This window comes from Engystomops pustulosus, chromosome 4, assembly GCF_040894005.1.
Source record: "Engystomops pustulosus chromosome 4, aEngPut4.maternal, whole genome shotgun sequence".
In the NCBI taxonomy this organism is placed as follows: Eukaryota; Metazoa; Chordata; class Amphibia; order Anura; family Leptodactylidae; genus Engystomops; species Engystomops pustulosus.
The window spans coordinates 207,652,041-207,673,430 of NC_092414.1; the positions used below are offsets into that span (position 1 = coordinate 207,652,041).

The following is a 21,390-nucleotide window of genomic DNA, read 5'->3' on the forward strand; positions in this document are numbered from 1 at the left end:
GTGGATATATTTCTGGTGCTAAGACCATTTTCTGTCCCTGGGACCAAAATCTGTCCCGAGAGGCCAAGGTGAATAGGACTTCAGAGTAGCCTGTATATTGGTATCTGGTGCTTGCAAGGTCACAGATGGGAAGAGTGCACAGAGTTGGTTTTTGAAGAAAGAGTTGAAATTACATGCAGTATGGAGTGTATGGCTTAGTTGGGTATTATTGTGATGGACAAGGGTAGAGCATTCCAGGGAATAGGTACAGCTTGGGAGAAGTCCTTGAGATGTGCATGGGAAGTTTGAATTATAGATAACTATTGCTCAGTAATAATCTAGAGCATCTGGTATCTCTAAACAACCAATTTATGCTTTACTAAGAGGCGCTGTGATAAGAAGGGTGTTTTGTTAGCCCATATGAAGTGCAATATAACAGTTCTATAGAGATAAAGCAGTTTGGGTATCAGCAGCATTTTAATATTCCCTATCCATGAGAGCTCAACCTTTTACAGTGAGGAAATCTCTAGTTAATTTGACAATCCAATATAAATTTCTGGTGCAGAAAGATTCTGGAGGGATGTGAATGGGGAGTGCTTGAGATTTGGAGAAATTTAATTTGTAGAATGAATGTGGAATTTGAGGAAGCGTTCAGGGTGCTAGTGCTGCAGTACATAGTATTTCTTATAATATACAAGGGTCAGAGTCAAAGGAAGGAGACTGTTTGTTAAATGGGATTTTCTGCAGCTACACTTAGGCCCACATTTACTTAGCAGCCTGCTCCAGTATTCTGGCGGAAAGTGCACATGTTTACGTGAGCAGATTGGTTGTACGTGTATTTATGAAGTGTTTCCGCTAGTATTATGTCACGGCTGCACTGTGCACGCTACAACACAATACCGTGCACATAAATGGACGTTCCAGTGCTTATTCGCAGAGTAACTTACCACCAGAAAAAAAACAGGTGAACTCAGTTTAAGGCTACATTCACACTACTGTATGGAGGACGTATATACGGGCAATATACGTCCTCCATAGACAGCAATGGGCGCGCGGCGTCCTACGGGAGCGGTACGGTGCAGCACACGTGCGGCACCGTACCGCTCCGTACCCGGGAAAAAGATAGGACCTGTCCTATCTTTTCCCGTAATACGGCGCCGTGCGTCATGTATCTCTATGGAGAGGGGCGGGGGTGAGCGGCGCTCACCTCCTCCTCTCCCCGTGCACTGCCGTTGCCCGCTACGGTACGGTACGGGCGGGCAACGGCAGTGTGAATGTAGCCTAAGAGCTGTTGGCGCCCGTAGTGTGCACCAGATTCATGAAGAGCGTGCTCCAGTCTTCATTAATTGGGTGCTAAATACTAAGGCAAACTGCACGTAGTACCTCACTGTCTCACTATAAATAACTGTGGGCCTTTATCTCTGTGTTTGAGGACACTGGACTAACAATGGCGTTGGCGGTTTGCATATTTTTCACCACAGATCTTTCATTCCTCTAAAAATTCTTAAATCATTTAGGGACTGTATCGGCAAGGTCTGGAGGACTTTAATCTGACCAAGGTTCCCTCCCAACCCACTTGGGGTGGAGGTGCCATAGGGGGTTGAACAAAACATTTTTTTGGCCTGTATAAGCCATACAAGCTATGATAAGTGCCAGTGGGGCACATGTATCATAAGTCCGGCTTTATCTGTCTGTTTTTTGGGACTTTTTTTGGCTTTTCTGCTGCTCAGTTGTATTTTAGTGGTTTTTCCTTACTCATACATAGGGCTTTAGTCTTTAGTGAATTTGCAACTTTTTAAAACCAAAGTCACAAAAAGTCTCAATTAGTTCCAAGCTATTTTCTACACCTTATGTCATACCTTATCCAGGTAGATGATGAGGGGTCCATTTTTATTGTCTTTATTATTAATCTCAAAGTGGGAGATATATCTGTCCGCTTCTCTTTTTAGCTGTAAGAAGAAAATAAATGAATATACATTTTTATATAGAAGACAATATCATGAAATTTCATTTAATGAATCACCTCACCTTATTAAGGCTGTCAAAATCGGGGGTAAATCCAGTCATCATGGAGACCTCCAGGATAGACAGGGTGGCATCGCGATCCTTAAGATATCTACGAAAGTATAATAAGATGTGTGGCAGATGACATCTGTGGTGGAGGGTTCTGTTATACTCTTGAATTATATTCTCATTGAATTGTGTCACCGGAAAATTTAACTTGCCCCCCCCCCCCCAAAAAAAAGAATTGCTTTCATATTCCCAGGAAAGGGTATCATAATAAATGAATTATTGGGAATACAATAAAAAATGCTGCATGTAGTTGCTAATGACTCTTATTTACATTTTTTTTTTATAAACACAAAACTTTTTATCTTTTGGTAACAGTAAATTGGATAATATGCACATCACAGCATTAAGAAATCCTTGTGTATTTTTAGTATGTGACCACTAGTGGCCGCTGATTTCCTCTGTTGTGCTGAACTTCTACTCCTCACCACTAGAGGCTGCTGTGTTTGCCATCTGATTTCTCTTAGCTCAGACATCTATTGTTGTGGAAGCCATCTTGTTTCTTGTTTTGGCCCATCTTGGAAATTCAGACTTTTGTGTATTGAGTATTGTGACTTGTATTATCTCTTTCCTGTTCTGCACTTCCGATTGAACTTAATTAGCGTTTTCTAATGTTCTTTCTACTGTAATATAACAGTCTAAGAAGAAGTCGCCGCCTCCTTACCTTGTGCATATCTCAACCGATTTTGTTGACAAAACCCCATCAGGTGCCCTCACTGCAAAATACAAAATGCCGATACTTTACAAATGATTGGACCTATTCAGAACTTTACCTATTAGAATCAATTACTAATTTTTACAGAAAGCTAACACAAGTCTACAAACCTACATATAGCAAAACAAGTAACCCCAGACTAGCTATCCCTACAATGACCAAAACCAAAGAATCAGGAGATTTAGCCATCCCAGACCTAAGGGACTATTACATCTCTGCTAAACCTGGACCAGATAACAAAGAAAAATCCTGGATTCATAAAGAGAAATGTTATAACAATAAAACCCCATGATAAATCCCATTATCCCACCTGCTGGAACACAAACCCTCCCAAAACTGATCTTATCCCCCTCCGCTCACCAAGAAAACATTTCACTGTAGCTCAAATCAAGAAGGAGTTATAAAAGTAGAGTTGTTCTTTTTATCTTTGGGATGTGTACCCTTTTTTTTTAATCACTTCTTAGACCTGTTGATCTTTTTTTGAAAGTTTTTTTCTTTTCTTTTTTATGGCTTTCACCGTGCGGTTCCAATAATGGTTTTGTTTTATTATGCAGATTGTTACGGATCTGGTGATACCAAATATGTGGGCTGTTTTTTTTACGTATAGCGTTTTTTACACTTTTATTAGGTTTTTATATGGGATTGTGTCATTTTAGGGACATGTCACCAGGGACCTCATTTTCACTATAAACAGGTTACAGAAGCCCATTACAGCTGCAGTGCACATCTGCCTTTCTGCTTTCTGGAAGCATTTTCATTACAATATAATTGTGTGTTATAACTTACCTTGCACCCTGACAGAATCCTCGGTGTAGTCCCAGAGGTTGGCATTGGTTTGGATGAATTTCAAAAAAACACCACATGACTTGTCTGTGCTTCTGGACAGCTCCTCCCTCCTGCTCCTTCACAGACGTCACAGCCTGGTGAGCTGACATCAGTGGGAGAGGGAGGAGCTGTACAGGAGCACAAAGGTGGGGGCTAAGAGCTGAGGAGTCTGCAGCACAGACAGGTCACATGTTTTTTTTTTAAATGCATCCAAACCAAAGCCCAACCACTGAGATTACACTTTCACTTTTTTCTTAACTTATTTTACTTTATATACATTTGGACTTCAACAAGCGATGCTATGATCACTTGTTCAAGTCCAAGGCACTGTACTGCAATAATAATGCAATGTACTGCAGTGTAAACTGTACAGTTTACAGTCAGACATGGAAGGGGTCCGACTGCAGGACTGATCCAGCACTCCCGAAGCATTCGGCAGACCTTGGTGCTGATCTAAGGAAGATCGGTAAGCGGCATGGGAAGGGGGCAGGGGACCGATCAACAGGGTCATGCAGTGTGTAAGGGTTTAACACCGGTGATCGGAGACATCTCTGATTGTGGGTGTTAGAGTGGAGTGTCAGCTGAAACCCATTGCTTCTGGCATCAGCTCCACTCGTGAGTCAGTGCCAGAAGCTCGACGTAATGTTACGTCTGGTTGCGGGAAGTAGTTTCTCACACAAGCGTACGATTATGTCGATGTGTGCATAGGGGTTAAACAATCACAAACATTAATACACACATTTATGCACTCATACCTATAGTATATACATACCAAATACACACATATATAGTATATACACATCATAACACACAAACAGAATATACACACCATATACACACACATACAGTACCATATACTCTGTATATAATGGTGCACTTCTTCCATTCTTTAGTGTGGCAGGACATGTGGTCAGGCCCCTGACACCGTGGGCCCTCTATCAGCTACTTTGGCTACTAGTCCTGTAGTTAGGCTCCTGCTCCTACGTGACTGACATATCCAGATGACATGCAGTTGGGATGCACAGTGGTGGTGGGGGATTTGTATTTGAGCCATATACTTACCATTAGCTTCTTCCTTTACTGTAACTGAGAGATCAAAGTTTCTACATAACTCTTTTTCTGTTTCAGTAGTGTGGTAAACCGATATAACCTGAGGAGCCAGAGGGAAAAAGAAATAAAGTTGAGAAATAGCCTCCGGTATTAGCGCACTATCCTGATTTCTTCTTGTTGATCTGATTATGTGCCAAGAATTTGCCAAAAAAGTGTCAAGAAGTGCAGGAAAAGTATTGTGGAACTAAGGCCCAGATATGTATCTCTGAAAGCTCTAAAGATCTTCTTTTAAGTGCAAAGTTACATAAAAAAAAAACTGTCGCAGCCAACTCTGCAGGTATAGATTTGCGATTCAAAAGCTGCGCCAAAATTAAGGGATGAAAAAAAAGTTGTGAATTTTAGAAAAGAAGTTAAATTGTGGCGCTGACATATAATAAATATGGCGTACAACAAAAAGTCACATCCACCCTAAAATGCCACCCAGTGTTATGCAATGGTGCAAGAACACATGATTGGTTGGTATCCTGTAAATCCCCAGAACAGAGAGTCTATACAATGGGGTAGATTTACTTACCCGGTCCATTCGTGATCCAGCGGCACGTTTTCTGCACAGGATTCGGGTCCGGACGGGATTTATGATGGTAGTTCCTCCGCCGTCCACCAGGTGGCGCTGCTGCGCTGAAAATCATCTGAACGCGCCGGGATGCACCGAGCTGGACCAGGAGAAGGTAAGCGCTTCCCAAGCGACACTTTTTCGGTTTTTAAATGCGGCGGTTTTTCCGAATACGTCGGGTTTTCGTTCGGCCACGCCCCCCGATTTCCGTCGCGCGCATGCCGGCGCCGATGAGCCACAATCCGATCGCGTGCGCCAAAATCCCGGGGCAATTTAGGTACAATCGGCGCAAATCGGAAATATTCGGCTAACACGTCGGGAAAACGCGAATCGGGCCCTTAGTAAATGACCCCCATTTTCTCTTAATCTGCACTTCTTGGCTCTGTTTCTTTCTCATGAGATTTTAGTCTGGGCTACTGCAGAACGAGCCAGCTCCCCTAGATATAACTGCCGGCCATCTGACTCCAAGGTTCAAGGCTGAGGTATTCCTAAATTACTACTCCACAACAGAATCTTCTATCCACAACCAACCAATCCGACTATCTTGAGGTTCTGCCAGGAAGGATTGTTGCCAGCCAGTTGTTGCTGATGTTCTGGACATCATTGTCTGCCCCGGATCAGTTATCAAACACACAGGGAGTTCCCAAGGGTAGTCACTGCGGTGCGGTCAGGCCCCCACTGGAGTATGGGTATAACTGCATTACTGATAATATTGTTTTGTAGATGTGTCCAGAAGGTTCAGGCTGAATATATAGAATAGCATTTGCACATTCTCTGTTATCCCGTGCTGCCACCTACAAGTTGCCCCCGTCTCTAACTTTGGAGCGGATGTAACCATCTTATAGAAGGAGTAGAATCACTATTTATGTATTTCGTCAGAAGGTGAAGCTTAATGAGGTATTCTGGTTACTTAGCGTTTTTCAAAAAACTAACATAGCAATCACATGTTTGTCTTCTTGTAGATCATTGCATTTTACCATTTCGAAAGTATTTTCTTTGCTTTTATTGCCCTTCGAACTTAGAACTCAGCAGGCTGCTCCAATCTTCAAGATGGCACATCTTCTGTCTCATACTACTCTGCATTTCACATGTGGCCTTGCTACCTGGCGATGTATATGTAGCAGACTACATGGTATACCCCTTTAATAGTAGTGTTACCCAAAGAACTTACCTTCAATGTCGCTTGCCCTTTGCCCCTGGCACTAACAACAAACTCTTTATTCAGTTTTGTCTGTAAAATAGAATCATATGACTACATGTAGATTATTCTTCATAGAACACGATTAGCTCTCAAATCATACATAATCTAAATCTCCTGTCATATCATGCCACAGAATTGGTCTTACTTTCTATGTAATTTATACATAATTTATACATTATACTTATATACTGTACCATCAATCATACAGCATTAGATGTAAGTGTAAGGAAACAAAGGAGAAAGTGTATTGTCCCCAGACTACTTCTTTCTTTCAGACCTATTGACCTAGATTTAAAAATCTGTCTTTTCTAACATATAACTAGATGTAGTACCCAGAATTTCCTGGAATAGTAAATAACTATGATAGTATGGAACTCCAGTCACATCCAGAGCTGCAGTAATCTGGGATGATATAATGATAGATAATTGCAGTTTTGGATGTGTCTGGAGTACTAGACATTATATAACAATAGAAAGATGATTGCAGCTCCGAATGTGACTGGAGTATCAGAGATGAACTAATGGCACATATTAGACTTCTTCTCTGGATGTAACTGGATTATTAGAGATGATATAATGGCATATATAGGACTGCAGCTCTGGATGTGACTTGAGTATCAGAGATGATGCAATGGCAAGTATAAGACCGCAGCTCTTTATGTGACTGGAGTATCAGAGATGATCTGATGCCTCTGCAACAACATTGGTGAAGCATCAGATTCAAAAATCATATTAACTCACACATAAAATGTCTTATACTAAAAATGTCCTTTGTTGCCTATAGCATCCAATCAGAGCTCAGAGCTCATATTAATGACATGTACCATAATGGAAGCTGAGTGGTGCTTTCCAGACCACAACAGCCAACAGACAATGGTTCCTGTAATTTGACATTAGGTTACTAAGTGTATTTTAGAAAGAATGGGGAGATAATTTCAACTCAAGTAGATGGCTGGTTCTAAAGATGTCACTGGCTTGGAGCAGGGTTCTGTAATAAGACCCACCATTATAACTAGTTAGTTTGTGAAATGTGTTCTCTCATAGATTGACGACTAATGGAATCATAAATAATGGAAAAATATATGCACCCCAGCATCTCCAGAACCAAGTGCCCAAACATGTAAAGTGAATGAGAAAAGTTTTCAGTGCTCTGATGACCTCAAACCCTATATACTTGCATCTCTGATCAGCTGCACTAAAGCACAATGCCAGGTGTCAGATGTAGGGTGTAAGCTCAATGCCAGGTGTCAGATGTAGGGTGTAAGCTCAATGCCAGATGTCAGATGTAGGGTGTAAGCTCAATGCCAGGTGTCAGATGTAGGGTGTAAGCTCAATGCCAGGAGTCAGATGTAGGGTGTAAGCTCAATGCCAGGTGTCAGATGTAGGGTGTAAGCTCAATGCCAGGTGTCAGATGTAGGGTGTAAGCTCAATGCCAGGTGTCAGATGTAGAGTGTAAGCTCAATGCCAGATGTCAGATGGAGGGTGTAAGCTCAATGCCAGGTGTCAGATGTAGGGTGTAAGCTCAATGCCAGGTGTCAGATGTAGGGTGTAAGCTCAATGCCAGGTGTCAGATGTAGGGTGTAAGCTCAATGCCAGGTGTCAGATGGGGGGTGTAAGCTCAATGCCAGGTGTCAGATGTAGGGTGTAAGCTCAATGCCAGGAGTCAGATGTAGGGTGTAAGCTCAATGCCAGGTGTCAGATGTAGGGTGTAAGCTCAATGCCAGGTGTCAGATGTAGGGTGTAAGCTCAATGCCAGGTGTCAGATGGGGGGTGTAAGCTCAATGCCAGGTGTCAGATGTAGGGTGTAAGCTCAATGCCAGGTGTCAGATGTAGGGTGTAAGCTCAATGCCAGGTGTCAGATGTAGAGTGTAAGCTCAATGCCAGGTGTCAGATGTAGGGTGTAAGCTCAATGCCAGGTGTCAGATGTAGGGTGTAAGCTCAATGCCAGGTGTCAGATGTAGAGTGTAAGCTCAATGCCAGATGTCAGATGGAGGGTGTAAGCTCAATGCCAGGTGTCAGATGTAGGGTGTAAGCTCAATGCCAGGTGTCAGATGGGGGGTGTAAGCTCAATGCCAGGTGTCAGATGTATGGTGTAAGCACAACGCCAGGTGTCAGATGTAGGGTGTAAGCACAACGCCAGGAGTCAGATGTAGGGTGTAAGCTCAATGCCAGGTGTCAGATGTAGGGTGTAAGCTCAATGCCAGGAGTCAGATGTAGGGTGTAAGCTCAATGCCAGGTGTCAGATGTAGGGTGTAAGCTCAATGCCAGGAGTCAGATGTAGGGTGTAAGCTCAATGCCAGGTGTCAGATGTAGGGTGTAAGCTCAATGCCAGGAGTCAGATGTAGGGTGTAAGCTCAATGCCAGGTGTCAGATGTAGGGTGTAAGCTCAATGCCAGGTGTCAGATGGGGGGTGTAAGCTCAATGCCAGGTGTCAGATGTAGGGTGTAAGCTCAATGCCAGGTGTCAGATGTAGGGTGTAAGCTCAATGCCAGGAGTCAGATGTAGGGTGTAAGCTCAATGCCAGGTGTCAGATGTAGGGTGTAAGCTCAATGCCAGGTGTCAGATGGAGGGTGTAAGCTCAATGCCAGGTGTCAGATGTAGGGTGTAAGCACAACGCCAGGAGTCAGATGGGGGGTGTAAGCTCAATGCCAGGTGTCAGATGTAGGGTGTAAGCACAACGCCAGGAGTCAGATGTAGGGTGTAAGCTCAATGCCAGGTGTCAGATGGAGGGTGTAAGCTCAATGCCAGGTGTCAGATGTAGGGTGTAAGCACAACGCCAGGAGTCAGATGGGGGGTGTAAGCTCAATGCCAGGTGTCAGATGTAGGGTGTAAGCACAACGCCAGGAGTCAGATGTAGGGTGTAAGCTCAATGCCAGATGTCAGATGTAGGGTGTAAGCTCAATGCCAGATGTCAGATGTAGGGTGTAAGCTCAATGCCAGGTGTCAGATGTAGGGTGTAAGCTCAATGCCAGATGTCAGATGGAGGGTGTAAGCTCAATGCCAGGTGTCAGATGTAGGGTGTAAGCTCAATGCCAGATGTCAGATGGAGGGTGTAAGCACAACGCCAGGAGTCAGATGGAGGGTGTAAGCTCAATGCCAGGTGTCAGATGTAGGGTGTAAGCTCAATGCCAGATGTCAGATGGAGGGTGTAAGCTCAATGCCAGGTGTCAGATGTAGGGTGTAAGCTCAATGCCAGATGTCAGATGGAGGGTGTAAGCACAACGCCAGGAGTCAGATGGAGGGTGTAAGCTCAATGCCAGGTGGAGGGTGTAAGCACAATGCCAGATGTCAGATGTATGGTGTAAGCTCAATGCCAGGTGGAGGGTGTAAGCACAATGCCAGATGTCAGATGTATGGTGTAAGCTCAATGCCAGGTGGAGGGTGTAAGCACAATGCCAGATGTCAGATGTATGGTGTAAGCTCAATGCCAGGTGGAGGGTGTATTGTGAAGGCATCTTCATACTATCTGCTTCATACTCCCCCTTATGTATCTTTCTGATTTCCACCAGCATCAGTGTAAATAATAGACTAGTACATGGCTGTAAGGAGAACGTCATGCACATACTCACCACCGCTGTACGTGCCAACATCGCATTCTCTGAAGTGATTAGATACCGCAATGGAATTGGCTTTTCTGGGACAGCAATGGACACATCCAGATGTAACTCATCTACATATGAGTTGTCCCTCTGAGCTAATGCTAAAATAAATACCATGAAAAATTGCTATATATTTAAGGTATATTTATTGCTATATATATACTTAGTTACATACAGGCAGTCCCCAAGTTACATACAAGATAGATTCCATAGGTTTGTTCTTGAGTTGAATTACCGTAATATGTAAATCAAAACTGTATATTTAATAATTGTAGATCAGTGACAATTGGAGTTTCAATATTTTTTGGGAATGGGAAGAAGGATTATCAATAAAGCTTCATTACAGACACTTTACAGCTGATCATTGCAGCCTGCGACTAAAGTAAAGCATCCAGAGGTCACAGGGGGGCTGAGAGGTCCGTCTGTAACTAAGGGTCATCTATTAGTCGGGTGTCCTTAAGTAGGGGACTGCCTGTATTCCAATGCAGGGCACTGTAATATAGTAACATAGTTGTAATACATGTGTGATAAGTAACATGATATACCTTGAATAGTCACAATTGTTTCCACATTTGTCCCCGGTACTAGGTTTTTCTCATCCAAGGCCGGTACCTTCACCTCCTGAACTCCATCTATTGGAGGTAAAGAGCACATCAGACTTTCACTAGTTGTGTGTAGATGACTGGACCATACATCACCTTCTCAGATATCATGTCTGGAAATCATCCCTCGGACATGCCACTGTCCCTGTATTAGAAGTGACAATAAGATGGAAAAGGAAAGGACAGATATGGATAATGAGCCCTAAGGCTCGGCCTAGTGAGCTGTCCCTACCTTCCTGCCAGCAGCTGGTGACAACTGGTCAACATTCCCTTCATAAACCAGAGTCAAAAAGAGGGAAAACAAAGCAGCAGATTGGTCAAACAAGTACGGGTCAAAATCAAGAGGACAATGCAGTACAGAATCATGAGACAAAAGGATGGTCAGAAGACGAGCATGGGTCAGAAGACTTAAAAAAGACTTATAGCAAGCATTAGGAAATGGGCAGACAATCCTCTTATGAGATATCCCTGACATCCAGAAAACAGACTAGCAGGGGAGAAATGTCAATGGAGAAGTCCATCCTAGCTAAATTAACTGTCTGCAGCCAAGTACAAAATCAGCAGGAAAAAGAAGAGTGCGGTGGAAATCAGTGAAAGGAAACCTACCACCAGAGATCTACCTAATAAGTTAATCAGAGAGCATGCATGCAGCTACAGAGATGCAGCCTTGTCTCCGAAGCCGGAGCTACTGTGCATGTACAGAAGTCTGGTCTTAAAAATTATGCAAACGAGCCTGAGGGGCTCCCAGCTCCATAGATGTCAATGGAGCCTGGAACCCCTCAGGCTCATTTGCATAATTTTTCAAACCTTTATTTATTAAAAACCATGGCATAAGAAGCTACAAGAAGAGTGGATCCTGTCAGACACCAGCATGTCAGTGTGCTTGGTTTGAGATCCTTTAAAGGATACCTACCATTTGATTTGATGCATTATGAAGCAAACATACCATTAGAATGCTGTAGCTACACTGATGCAGGATCACATCTTGGTTAATCCCTGAGCTGAGTGGTTTTGCTGATAAAACAGGTATAACATTATGATAATGAAGCTCTGTGGCTTCTATATCTGCTCTGGCGCTTGCTTTCCCGCTTCTCATAGCAGGAGAGTTTCTCTCTGATTGCATCATCATCTCCTGCACTTGTCTTCCTGCCAGGCAGAATAATCAATGGCTGCACCATCCCCCAGCTGCTGTGTATGAGTGATCCAGCTCAGGTTGATTAGTGCTTGACTAGTCATGCTTTACTTTCAGGCATTTGTAATTCCAAGCTCCGTAAGCCAGTCTGTCCCAGCTTTCCTAAGGTCCTGAATGGTATAATTGTTTTTTCTGCAAAACCACTCAGCTCAGGGATTAACCAAGATATGATCCTGCATCAGTGTAGCAACAGCATTCCCAAGGTATGTTTGCTTCCTAATGCATGAAATGAAATGGTAGGTTTCCTTAAAGTGTTTCTATTTCTATGCTCATTACAGGAAAAAAATTCGACAAACACATGGACTGTCATATGTTCTATAAAATGTTCTACCGTTATGATGTTACCCTACTATCTTGTGTGCACACGTATGATGGAGACCTATAAGTCTCCATGGTAACAGACAACAAATAAATTCTGTGTGTAGTCTGATCCTTTGTATCCTCTTCTATTGCTAATCTACAGATATAAGAGGAATCCAAGAAAAATTGTCTCACCTTTTCCTGCAACTTGTGGGTCCAGGGTCACAGATTTGATAATTTTAGAAAGCTGAACACCACTGGGCTGAAAAACAATATATGGATAGATATAAAATGTGGTGAAATAGGTTAAAAAAAACGGATTTGTGTCACTTTCTTGTGGCATGGGGTGATTTTAATTTTTATTTGTTATAATTTTTTAAAAATGTTCACGGTTTTCGGGATTTGCGCAGCTTTGACAGGTATTTAACAGGGGTTTGCGCTGGGATTGTGTTGCAGCTGCGCTGGCTTTCATGCAACAGAAATGGGGGGTCGTGCCATCGGACGATCGGACTGAGCGTGGGATTTAAGATTCACATTGGGGCAGATTTACTTACCCGTTCCATTGGCGATCCAGCGGCGCATTCTCTGTGGTGGATTCGGGTCCGGCTGGGATTCACTAAGGTAGTTCCTCCGCCGTCCACCAGATGTCGCTGCTGCGCTGAAGAGCATCGGAACGCACTGGAATACACCGAGCCGGGCTGAGTGAAGGTAAGTGCAATTTGCGCGACACATTTTTTTTCTTTAAATGCGGCGTTTTTTCCGAATCCGTTGGGTTTTCGTTCGGCCACGCCCCCCGATTTCCGTCGCGTGCATGCCAGCGCCGATGCGCCAAAATCCGATCGCGTGCGCCAAAATCCCGGGGCGATACAGGAAAAATCGGCGCAAATCGGAAATATTCGGGTAACACGTCGGGAAAACGCGAATCGGGCCCTTAGTAAATGACCCCCATTGTGTCACAATGCACGTACATGCACCAGGAAGAAGAAGGTGAACTCTGGCGGACCTGAGTGGGGAAGCGACACATGCAGGATCTCGGGCGCACGATCTTAGTGAATCGCGGCACAGGGCATTATGGTCGGACTATGCACTTTCGTGATCTCCGCAGGACCGGGTAAGTAAATTGTTTCTCCCTGTAACTGGGGCTCTCATACTGCCCCCGCAGTAAGTCCAACCTGCTCTGGTGAAAACCGGATACCACTGAGACTTCGGTCCCAGGTGTCAGCTTACGTCATTGTCTGCGGTGGTTCAGTGAGCCCCCTACCCCTGCAGCCTGACATAGAGGTGACACTGGTAGGAAAGGAGGTGACAGGATTATAAAATAGGTGGGTTTGGCAGTAGCCCGGGACCCATAGCCACCCATACCACTCACTAAATTTTCTACAGTACTGAGACGGATCTTCACCTATGAAATCCTCGTACATCTGTTCCTTATCGCAATACACATGTGCGCAAGAGCCATTTTTGGACCTTTGAAGGTCCTCCAATGGTCCTGAAACTGCAGATTGAAAGCAGCAGAAGGGACACAAGAAGCTGATTGTAGCACCATATATAAGAAGTGATTCTAGTCTTGTAGGGGTCATAATATTCATACAGCCCAGGGCCCATGCAGGCTTTTTCCGCCTCTGAGAGGTGATGGCATTGATAGATGAAATCTCACCATTACATTGTATCTGGATACAGTACATCTGATGAGGAGGATTACATGTGGAAGTTGAAATTAAAAAACACAGCATAGAAAGATTTTTCTTAAATGTAACATATTACATATAGGATCCACGTGTCACTTACCACAACCTTCAGCTTCTTTCTGACTCCATCTGACAAATACTGTCCGAAAACTGCAGCCTTCACCTCCACATCATGAGATCCCAGGCTCAGCGGGATAAGAATAAAGGGAACGGCTACAGAAGACTGAGGTCTAATCTCTACAACCTGACGGAAATTTGACTTTGCTGTAGACAAACTACAGAATTGTGGATTGTGAGTTTGTTCCACTCGCACCTAAGATAAAGACATTAAAGGTGAAGACCTATAAGACAGTAATGTAGGAAATCCTGTCCACTTACAAGATTGAATAGACGCAGCTATGGAGAATGAAGGAATGTGAAATGTATTTATGTAGTATAATGTATGTAAGGTTATGACAATATAACAGGTAACACTGACTGGTGAAAATCATAAAGTCCCTACAAAGTCATGAAACCCCCAGACGTTGTTCCTTACCTTGATCGTTGTACGTCCATAGTTGTAGAGTACGGCTCGAATTTCCACCTGCTCATTTCTCACCACAGAATATGGAAGCTCCAGGTCAATAAAGAATTCCTTCAATACCCGGATCTCATAAGGCTCGGATACACAGATACCTGAATACCATAGACAAAGCTTTTTATATCTAAATGTCTGCATGACCTTACAGTGAATCTTTATCTCAGTCTATAGTTGGCTGTTGGCTGGGAGCCTTGGAAGGCTGTTCCATCATAGCTCGGTGGATGTTGGTGGAAGCCTGTGTCCAGGCTGAAGCTCTGCAAGTGCTACTTGGGCAGGTCAGTTACATAAACTTGAAGAGCTATTTGCTTTCTAGGTTAAGCAGCTTTATTATCGGGCTGTGTAGTAATTTACAGATGAAAGCTACACGGACAGCTTAGGTTTCTTCTTGGTGAGGCATGAACACGGACTATACAGAGGTTGTTTATTTTTGGTTATAATCCGATGATGTGTATTTTTGGATATAGTTTTACCTTTATTTGGAGAGAGACTCACGGCCTGCACCTCCCAAGTAGTGACTGAATCCTTCAAGAAGACGTTAAGCAGCTTGGTGGAAATTCTAAAGAAATGAAAAACTTATCAGTGGTGAAGATATATAAATTTATCTATGTTCACATCTGGTTCGGGAAGAGTAATTCCTCCATGCATGATGGACCTTATTATCCGGTATATGGACCAGTACAATATCAGATACCCGATCGACCCAATTATATTCTTATGCTTTGGGAGTGAATTGGGCACTGTCATGGAGGTGGCTAAATCATTTTTAGGGGCAAGTTGTGCAATAAGATGATTTGCTTGTCTTGGATTTGGGATGGATTTAGCTTTACATTTCTGTAATATTTCTAAATAATATTATATTTTTACATAATAATACATATAGATGAAATGGAAGAATTACCCATTTATATCCGGTCTTTCTTGGATCTTGTCTATTCTCCAGAACCAGGACTCAGGAAACTCTGTACTTGAAATTATTTCCTCAGCTAGGATATATTCTTCATCCTCATCGCCTGCAGAGTAAACCATACATGACCCGTTTAGGGCTGGATATTATGGACACATAGAAGTCACTATAGGTGCAGTGATAGATAGTGACAGTTAGCCCAGCTCTTTGCTTTTAGTCCTAACAATTGTGTCATTATATTTTGTGATGGGCTTAGGATTATCTACTAGTATTCCTGTGCTATCAGACACTATTAGACGCTGCCGGTGCGGTGCTGGTTATATAGTTCTATGTGCAGTTTGTTACAGTTAATGCTATTGATGCTGCCAGCTCCAATAAATGAAAAGGAAACTCCATGAAACTCCAATGAAGAGGAAATCTAAAGAAGTGATGCACAATGGGGCACATTTATCAAGCTGTCTAAAAGTAAGAATGTTCTTAGTTTCCTATGGCAACCAATTACATCTCAACTTTCATTTAACCAGTGGCCATGAATATTTTAAAGGGGAGCTGTAATTGGTTTCCATGGGATTCTTACTTTTAGCCAGCTTGATAAATCTGCCCCAATGTTCCTAACACAATACCACAATAATGTACAGTATAGGGTCTACAATCTACTACGTATGTCACCAGATCCCACTTCTTACTTCTGCGTCTCCGGGAAGCAGTGACTTCATATTGTGATCCTGGCGGGAAAGAAAATAAATAATAAGAATAATTAATGTCACGATTAGAAACCCTTCCCCGTCCCGGTAATTTAGAGGAGGTAAGAAGTATAAGGACACAATGTTGTAGCATCTTATATTGGGTATAACGTGTCCCACTGCTCTGCCACATCCTACCACTTCTCACCTCTGGTCTCTGCATCTGGTTCTGTTGGGTTTCTCTCCTTTTCCTTCTTCTGTCGGATGAATTTGCAGCAGTGCAGGAAAGCGTCCGCACATTCTCTGCCTTCCCAGATGTTTGCTGCTCGTCCTTCACAGTTTTCACCCTTCTCATTCATCCCATCAATGCAGCATCTCCTCACCATCTCCTGGGAGCTGGAAGCTAAAAAACAAGATGAGCAATAGTGGCATTTGTCATCTAGAGCCTTTAGTTTTTTATATACTCAATGGAGATGAATAGTAATCAGTGATAGGAGGTATGAGACAAGATGTCACCAGCTTTTCTGATGAAGTAGAGGACTGAACCCTCTATATGAGAAAATCTACCAGCGGTAGAAGACAAATAGAACAATATTTTTTAGAGTTACACATAACCTTTACATGGAGATAATTAGTAAATAGTAAACTAGTAAATATAAAAATTTACATTGTTGATTTTTAATACGAATTCTAACTTACACACGTGCGGCACCATAATGCTCCATACACAGGGAAAAGAAGGACATGTCTTATCTTCTCCATGTGCACAGCCGTATGCTGTGGACAGGGTCTGCCTGGATCCTCTGGTGGGCCCCAGCATTGGTGGGGCCCCCTCTTGTCACCTTTACCACCATTTTAAATTAACTTTTTAACTAAATTTTTTTCCGTCAGCAATTTTTTTGTGTGGGGGTGCAGGGGATGTGGGGGTGCATTGTTACATGCCGTTAGGTAAGGGTGTAGCGTGACATGGATGTAATGTGGGGGTGCAGGGGATGTGGGGGTGCATGGTTACATGCCTCTAGGTAAGGGTGTAGCGTGACATGGATGTAATGTAGGGGTGCAGGGGGGAGAATGAGGGGTGCATTGTTACATGGCTGTTATGTTAGGGTGTAGCGTGACATGAATGTAATGTGGGGTGCAGGGTGTGTGTGACATGGAGGGATCATGCGGGGAAGGCAATGTGTGATGATGTGTCTGCATGTGCCAGGTCAAAGGCCAATGGGTGGAACTGACCTGTCGCAGGCTGATGTCATCACAGAAGGCACCAAAGCCGAGAGGAGAAAGGTAAGTATGCTTTCTTTTCTATTGACTACTTGGGGGAAAGCACTTTGACTACTTGGGGGCAGAAGTGCTGTGGCTACTTGGGGGGGGGGGCAAGTCTTGTGGCTACATGGGGACATGATCACTGTGGCTACTTGGGGGACAAGCACTGTAGCTTCTTGGGGGCGTAATCGCTGTGGCTTCTTGGGGGCGTAATCGCTGTGGCTTCTTGGGGGGGAAGCATTGTGGCTACTTGGGGGGGGGCAAGCGCTGTAGCTACTTGGGGGGCAAGCGCTGTGGCTACTTGGGAGCGTAATTGCTGTGACTTCTTGGGGGCGTAATCGCTGTAGCTACTTGGGGGGCAAGCGCTGTGGCTACTTGGGGGGCAAGCGCTGTGGCTACTTGGGAGCGTAATTGCTGTGACTTCTTGGGGGCGTAATCGCTGTAGCTACTTGGGGGGCAAGCGCTGTGGCTACTTGGGAGGGCAAGTGCTGTGGCTACTGCCAACTGGAGCATCATTGGCTTTTGGCAGCTACCCTGTGACTACTTGGGGGCTATACTCACTATAGGAGCATAAATGTGATCTCTAGGGGAACAAAATGAGAAACTTAACTTTTGTGTTTCTAAACCTTTACAGCAGAGATCTGGCTGCTAGAAGCTGATATGTCCTCCAGATAGAAGGATAGAGGAAGTACAGAGAATTCCTCAGAACATAGACCTCATGTGTGAGTGCTGGTATTACACATTGGGGGTCATTTACTTACCCGGTCCTGTCGCGATCCAGCAGCGCGTTCTCCGACGAGGATTCGGGTCTTCTGGAGATTCACTAAGGTCGTGCGCCTGATGTCCACCAGGTGTCGCTGCTTCGCTGAAGTCCTCCGAGTTCCGCTGGAGTTCACCATCCTATTCCCGGTGTATGTGAGTGATTGATTTTGCGCCACAATCCGATCGCGTGCACCAAAATCCTGCGGCAATTCAGCGCAAATCCGGCAGAAAAAAGCGATTTGAACCCTTAGTAAATGTGCCCCATTATCACACAATTATCCACTCAGTACACAACACTGAGCTTGGTTTTGGTTCTGTTTTCATGCATTTATACAAGTCTGTGTGTGCTGCGGTGCCCCGGTCCAGCGCTGTGCTCCCGGGCCCGGTATGTATACAGAGATGCAGCAGTGATGTCACAACCACATTGCGCTCCCTGTGCAGCCTCTGCATGTGGCCTGTGTAATGTCACTGCTGTATCTCTGTACACAAACAGACATCCACAGAACTGATGCTATAGTGAACAGTTTTGCTTCCAGCTCAGGAGGACTGTAATAGCTGGTGGGTGCAGAGTCAGGAATAGGACATGAAAGTCCCCGTCCCAGGGATTGGGAAACACCTAGACCTAAACCTAGAATACAGTCATTTCTGACAGACTAAGCAAAGTCCGTAATTCAAGTTAGGATAAACGTAGAAACAACAATAATAAACCATCTGTATCAAGATTTGGTAGCACCCTTAATCTCACCGTTGGTAATTTTCTGGTAAATCTCTTGTGCAGGGGAGCGACGTCTCCGAGAGGCACGGACTTCACATTGTTGTTCTGAAGCAACAAAATACATAAAATGAATCAGTAATGCCTAATATTTATGTAGAACAGACAGACGTCCAACCCTTTGAGCTGTGGATCCTTCAGAGGATATCAGTGTCTACCACAGCTCCAGGTATACTTTTACCAACTTTGAAAAGTGAGTGGAACCATTAAAATTTAATTATAAAAGCAGACAGGTTCCCTTTCCTTACTTTCTCTTTATTAGCTCTCTAACACTGCATTTCTCCTTATTTCTACTAATCCCTTCTTCGTAGACTCCTAAGCTTCATTTACACTGCCGTAGGGGGGGGCGTATATATGGCCGACGTCAGCGCTCACCCCCTGCTCCTCTCCCGGGCTCCAATGTGTGCCTGCCGTGCTACGGTACAGCGGGCACGCGGTCATCTGAATGCAGCCTTACACTTTTCCATGTCTTTACCTTCATTTTCTTGTATCTCTCTCATTTTCTTGTATGACCCTTCTATGCCTCTAACATAGAAGGAATTTCCTTTTTACAGGGCAGATATAATTTTCCTAGTACATATTTGCATTTCAATGCAATCTGAAATTACACTTTTAAAAAAACATTTCCTGATAACAGGAGGCTTCTACGGGGCCCGTGCTGCAACGGGGCCCGGGATGCTCGGCTCCTCTCTCCCTGCTTTCAGCACAGCAGTAACGGGGCTCCGCCTGCTGTGCTGAATTAGGCCACCCACATGTGACGGCCCCGCACTCTTGGACCAAACTCATTGCCTCCCCCCTGCCAACCGGCACAACCTCCCGCCCACCGGCACAACCTCCCGCCCACCGGCACAACCTCCCATGGGGAGGTTATACTGCATATATATGCATATGTATATCGTAAATTTTTGCTTACAGCGATGACTTGCGATTATTTTCCCCAATCCGCTGCCTTTAGGCCAGGTGGGCAAGATTGAAGAGAAGTAGGCCGGCACTGGCCATTCCTGTCCCAGCACCAACACAATCCCTGCAACCCGTGAATTTTCACATGTGAAAATTCACCAGCTGTGTTGATTCCTACGCCAGGCCCTGCCCAGGACCCTGCCTCTTGATGTATCCAGCTGAACCGAATCAGTGGCGGTGCTGTCAAACGCCGAGCACACAGCCTATGATAAATGACCCCCTATGTGTGTATATGGTTTATTTATACTGCATGTATGTGTATAAACAGTGAGTCTATACTGTATGTATTAGTATATGATGTATATATACAATATATACTGGAGACGCCTATCACCTGATCTCTGCTGGGTTGTTGATTGGAGAGTTGATTGTAGGGCCAGTCCGGCATCATAAAACACCCCCATACTATTGGCACCACCTCCAGGTGTACAGCCAGTGTCTGACTTCTCCACGGAGTCCATCATCTAGATGGATACAGCAGACATAGGGATAAGTTTGATCCTCATAACTGGCTATCTGTTTTTGTTTGTGATTTACAATGACTTCCTTACCTTCTTTTGTGAGATCTTATATTTCTTGTTTAACACATGGACCCCTTTGTCTACGACCACCAGACCCACACTCGCCATGTGATCCACTTGCAGCTTTAAACTCATGGAAGAACCAGGTCTTTGGATTGCACTGTCTCTTTTACTGTTTTCCGTCAACGACAACTGTGTCATGGAATAACATAGGTATATTAGGTATTCAGGTGTCTGACCCCAGCTCCATCCCCTGACTTCTGGATCTGTATTCTGCGCTGTGGATGCCCGGCTCGATCTGATGCTGATCTGTATCTGTCTGCCACAACCTCTGGCCTCTACCTGCCTGTATGTTCCCTGCCTCTGACCTATGGCCACTAACCTGTATTCTGCTGGATTGCTGCCTGTCCTGATTATGTGCCTGTCTGGGACTACACCTAGCCTCTTCCATGGTACTTTGTACTGGTGTAAACCAGCTAATGTCTACACCGGGGCTACCACCAGAGCCAACTTTATATTTCTGACCAGCTGGATAAAAGACCTTCCTGCTCAATGCTCCGTATATACCCATTAACCCTTACCTCCCCATTGAGACAAGACACTGCGTGACGTTGGAAATAGTAAGGCCACAGCAGCCCAATTTTAGTAACATAAATATCAGGTAAATTTGCCAGTCGGCCTCTGCCCTGTCAGTGTCACCATGATCCCGGCGACATACTCAAGCGAATCTGATGCTCATCTCTGTCTGGGTTCCCGGCGACACTGCTGGAATCGTTGGAGCATCATTGCCTGATGACAGGACAGCCACAAGCTGAGCCATGAGCCAGTCGGCCCCATGCTCCACTACAGCCGTCCGCAGGAGAACTTGCAGCCACTCAGCCATCTCTTCTGACAACTCCCAACCTGACAACTTCTCCCGGTCACGCTGGTCCAAAGAGGAAGTGGATCCACCATGACGTGCAATTTAAAGGTTAGTGGCTAGCTGTATTCCTCCTCTTCCTCTTTTCCTAGCCTAACCCCACATTAACCCTATGCTTGCTTTTACCGCAGGTCAATGCTACGCCTAACCTCCTGCCCTTATCTATATAGGGATGAAAGCTACCAGAGATGT

General features: G+C 44.4%; 1 protein-coding gene across 2 annotated transcripts in view; it reads right to left on the minus strand.

The window, feature by feature from the left end:
- Positions 1-21,390, minus strand: part of LOC140128229 (venom factor-like) — a 49,716-nt gene that overhangs the window by 15,019 nt on the left and 13,307 nt on the right. Inside the window, exons 14-30 of one of the 2 annotated variants that reach the window (XM_072149781.1) lie at positions 20,310-20,471; positions 20,093-20,222; positions 18,772-18,846; positions 16,210-16,404; positions 16,005-16,043; positions 15,313-15,424; positions 14,885-14,970; positions 14,370-14,509; positions 13,935-14,147; positions 12,342-12,408; positions 10,598-10,684; positions 10,023-10,147; positions 6,424-6,483; positions 4,652-4,739; positions 2,714-2,765; positions 2,008-2,095; positions 1,839-1,928 (exon numbers count right to left, since the gene is read on the minus strand). In XM_072149781.1, coding sequence (XP_072005882.1) covers positions 1,839-1,928; positions 2,008-2,095; positions 2,714-2,765; positions 4,652-4,739; positions 6,424-6,483; positions 10,023-10,147; positions 10,598-10,684; positions 12,342-12,408; positions 13,935-14,147; positions 14,370-14,509; positions 14,885-14,970; positions 15,313-15,424; positions 16,005-16,043; positions 16,210-16,404; positions 18,772-18,846; positions 20,093-20,222; positions 20,310-20,471 — 1,809 coding nt within the window. Of the gene's footprint in view, positions 1-1,838; positions 1,929-2,007; positions 2,096-2,713; positions 2,766-4,651; positions 4,740-6,423; positions 6,484-10,022; positions 10,154-10,597; positions 10,685-12,341; positions 12,409-13,934; positions 14,148-14,369; positions 14,510-14,884; positions 14,971-15,312; positions 15,425-16,004; positions 16,044-16,209; positions 16,405-18,771; positions 18,847-20,092; positions 20,223-20,309; positions 20,472-21,390 lie in introns of both variants that reach the window. The other variant, XM_072149780.1, reaches the window with a different exon arrangement.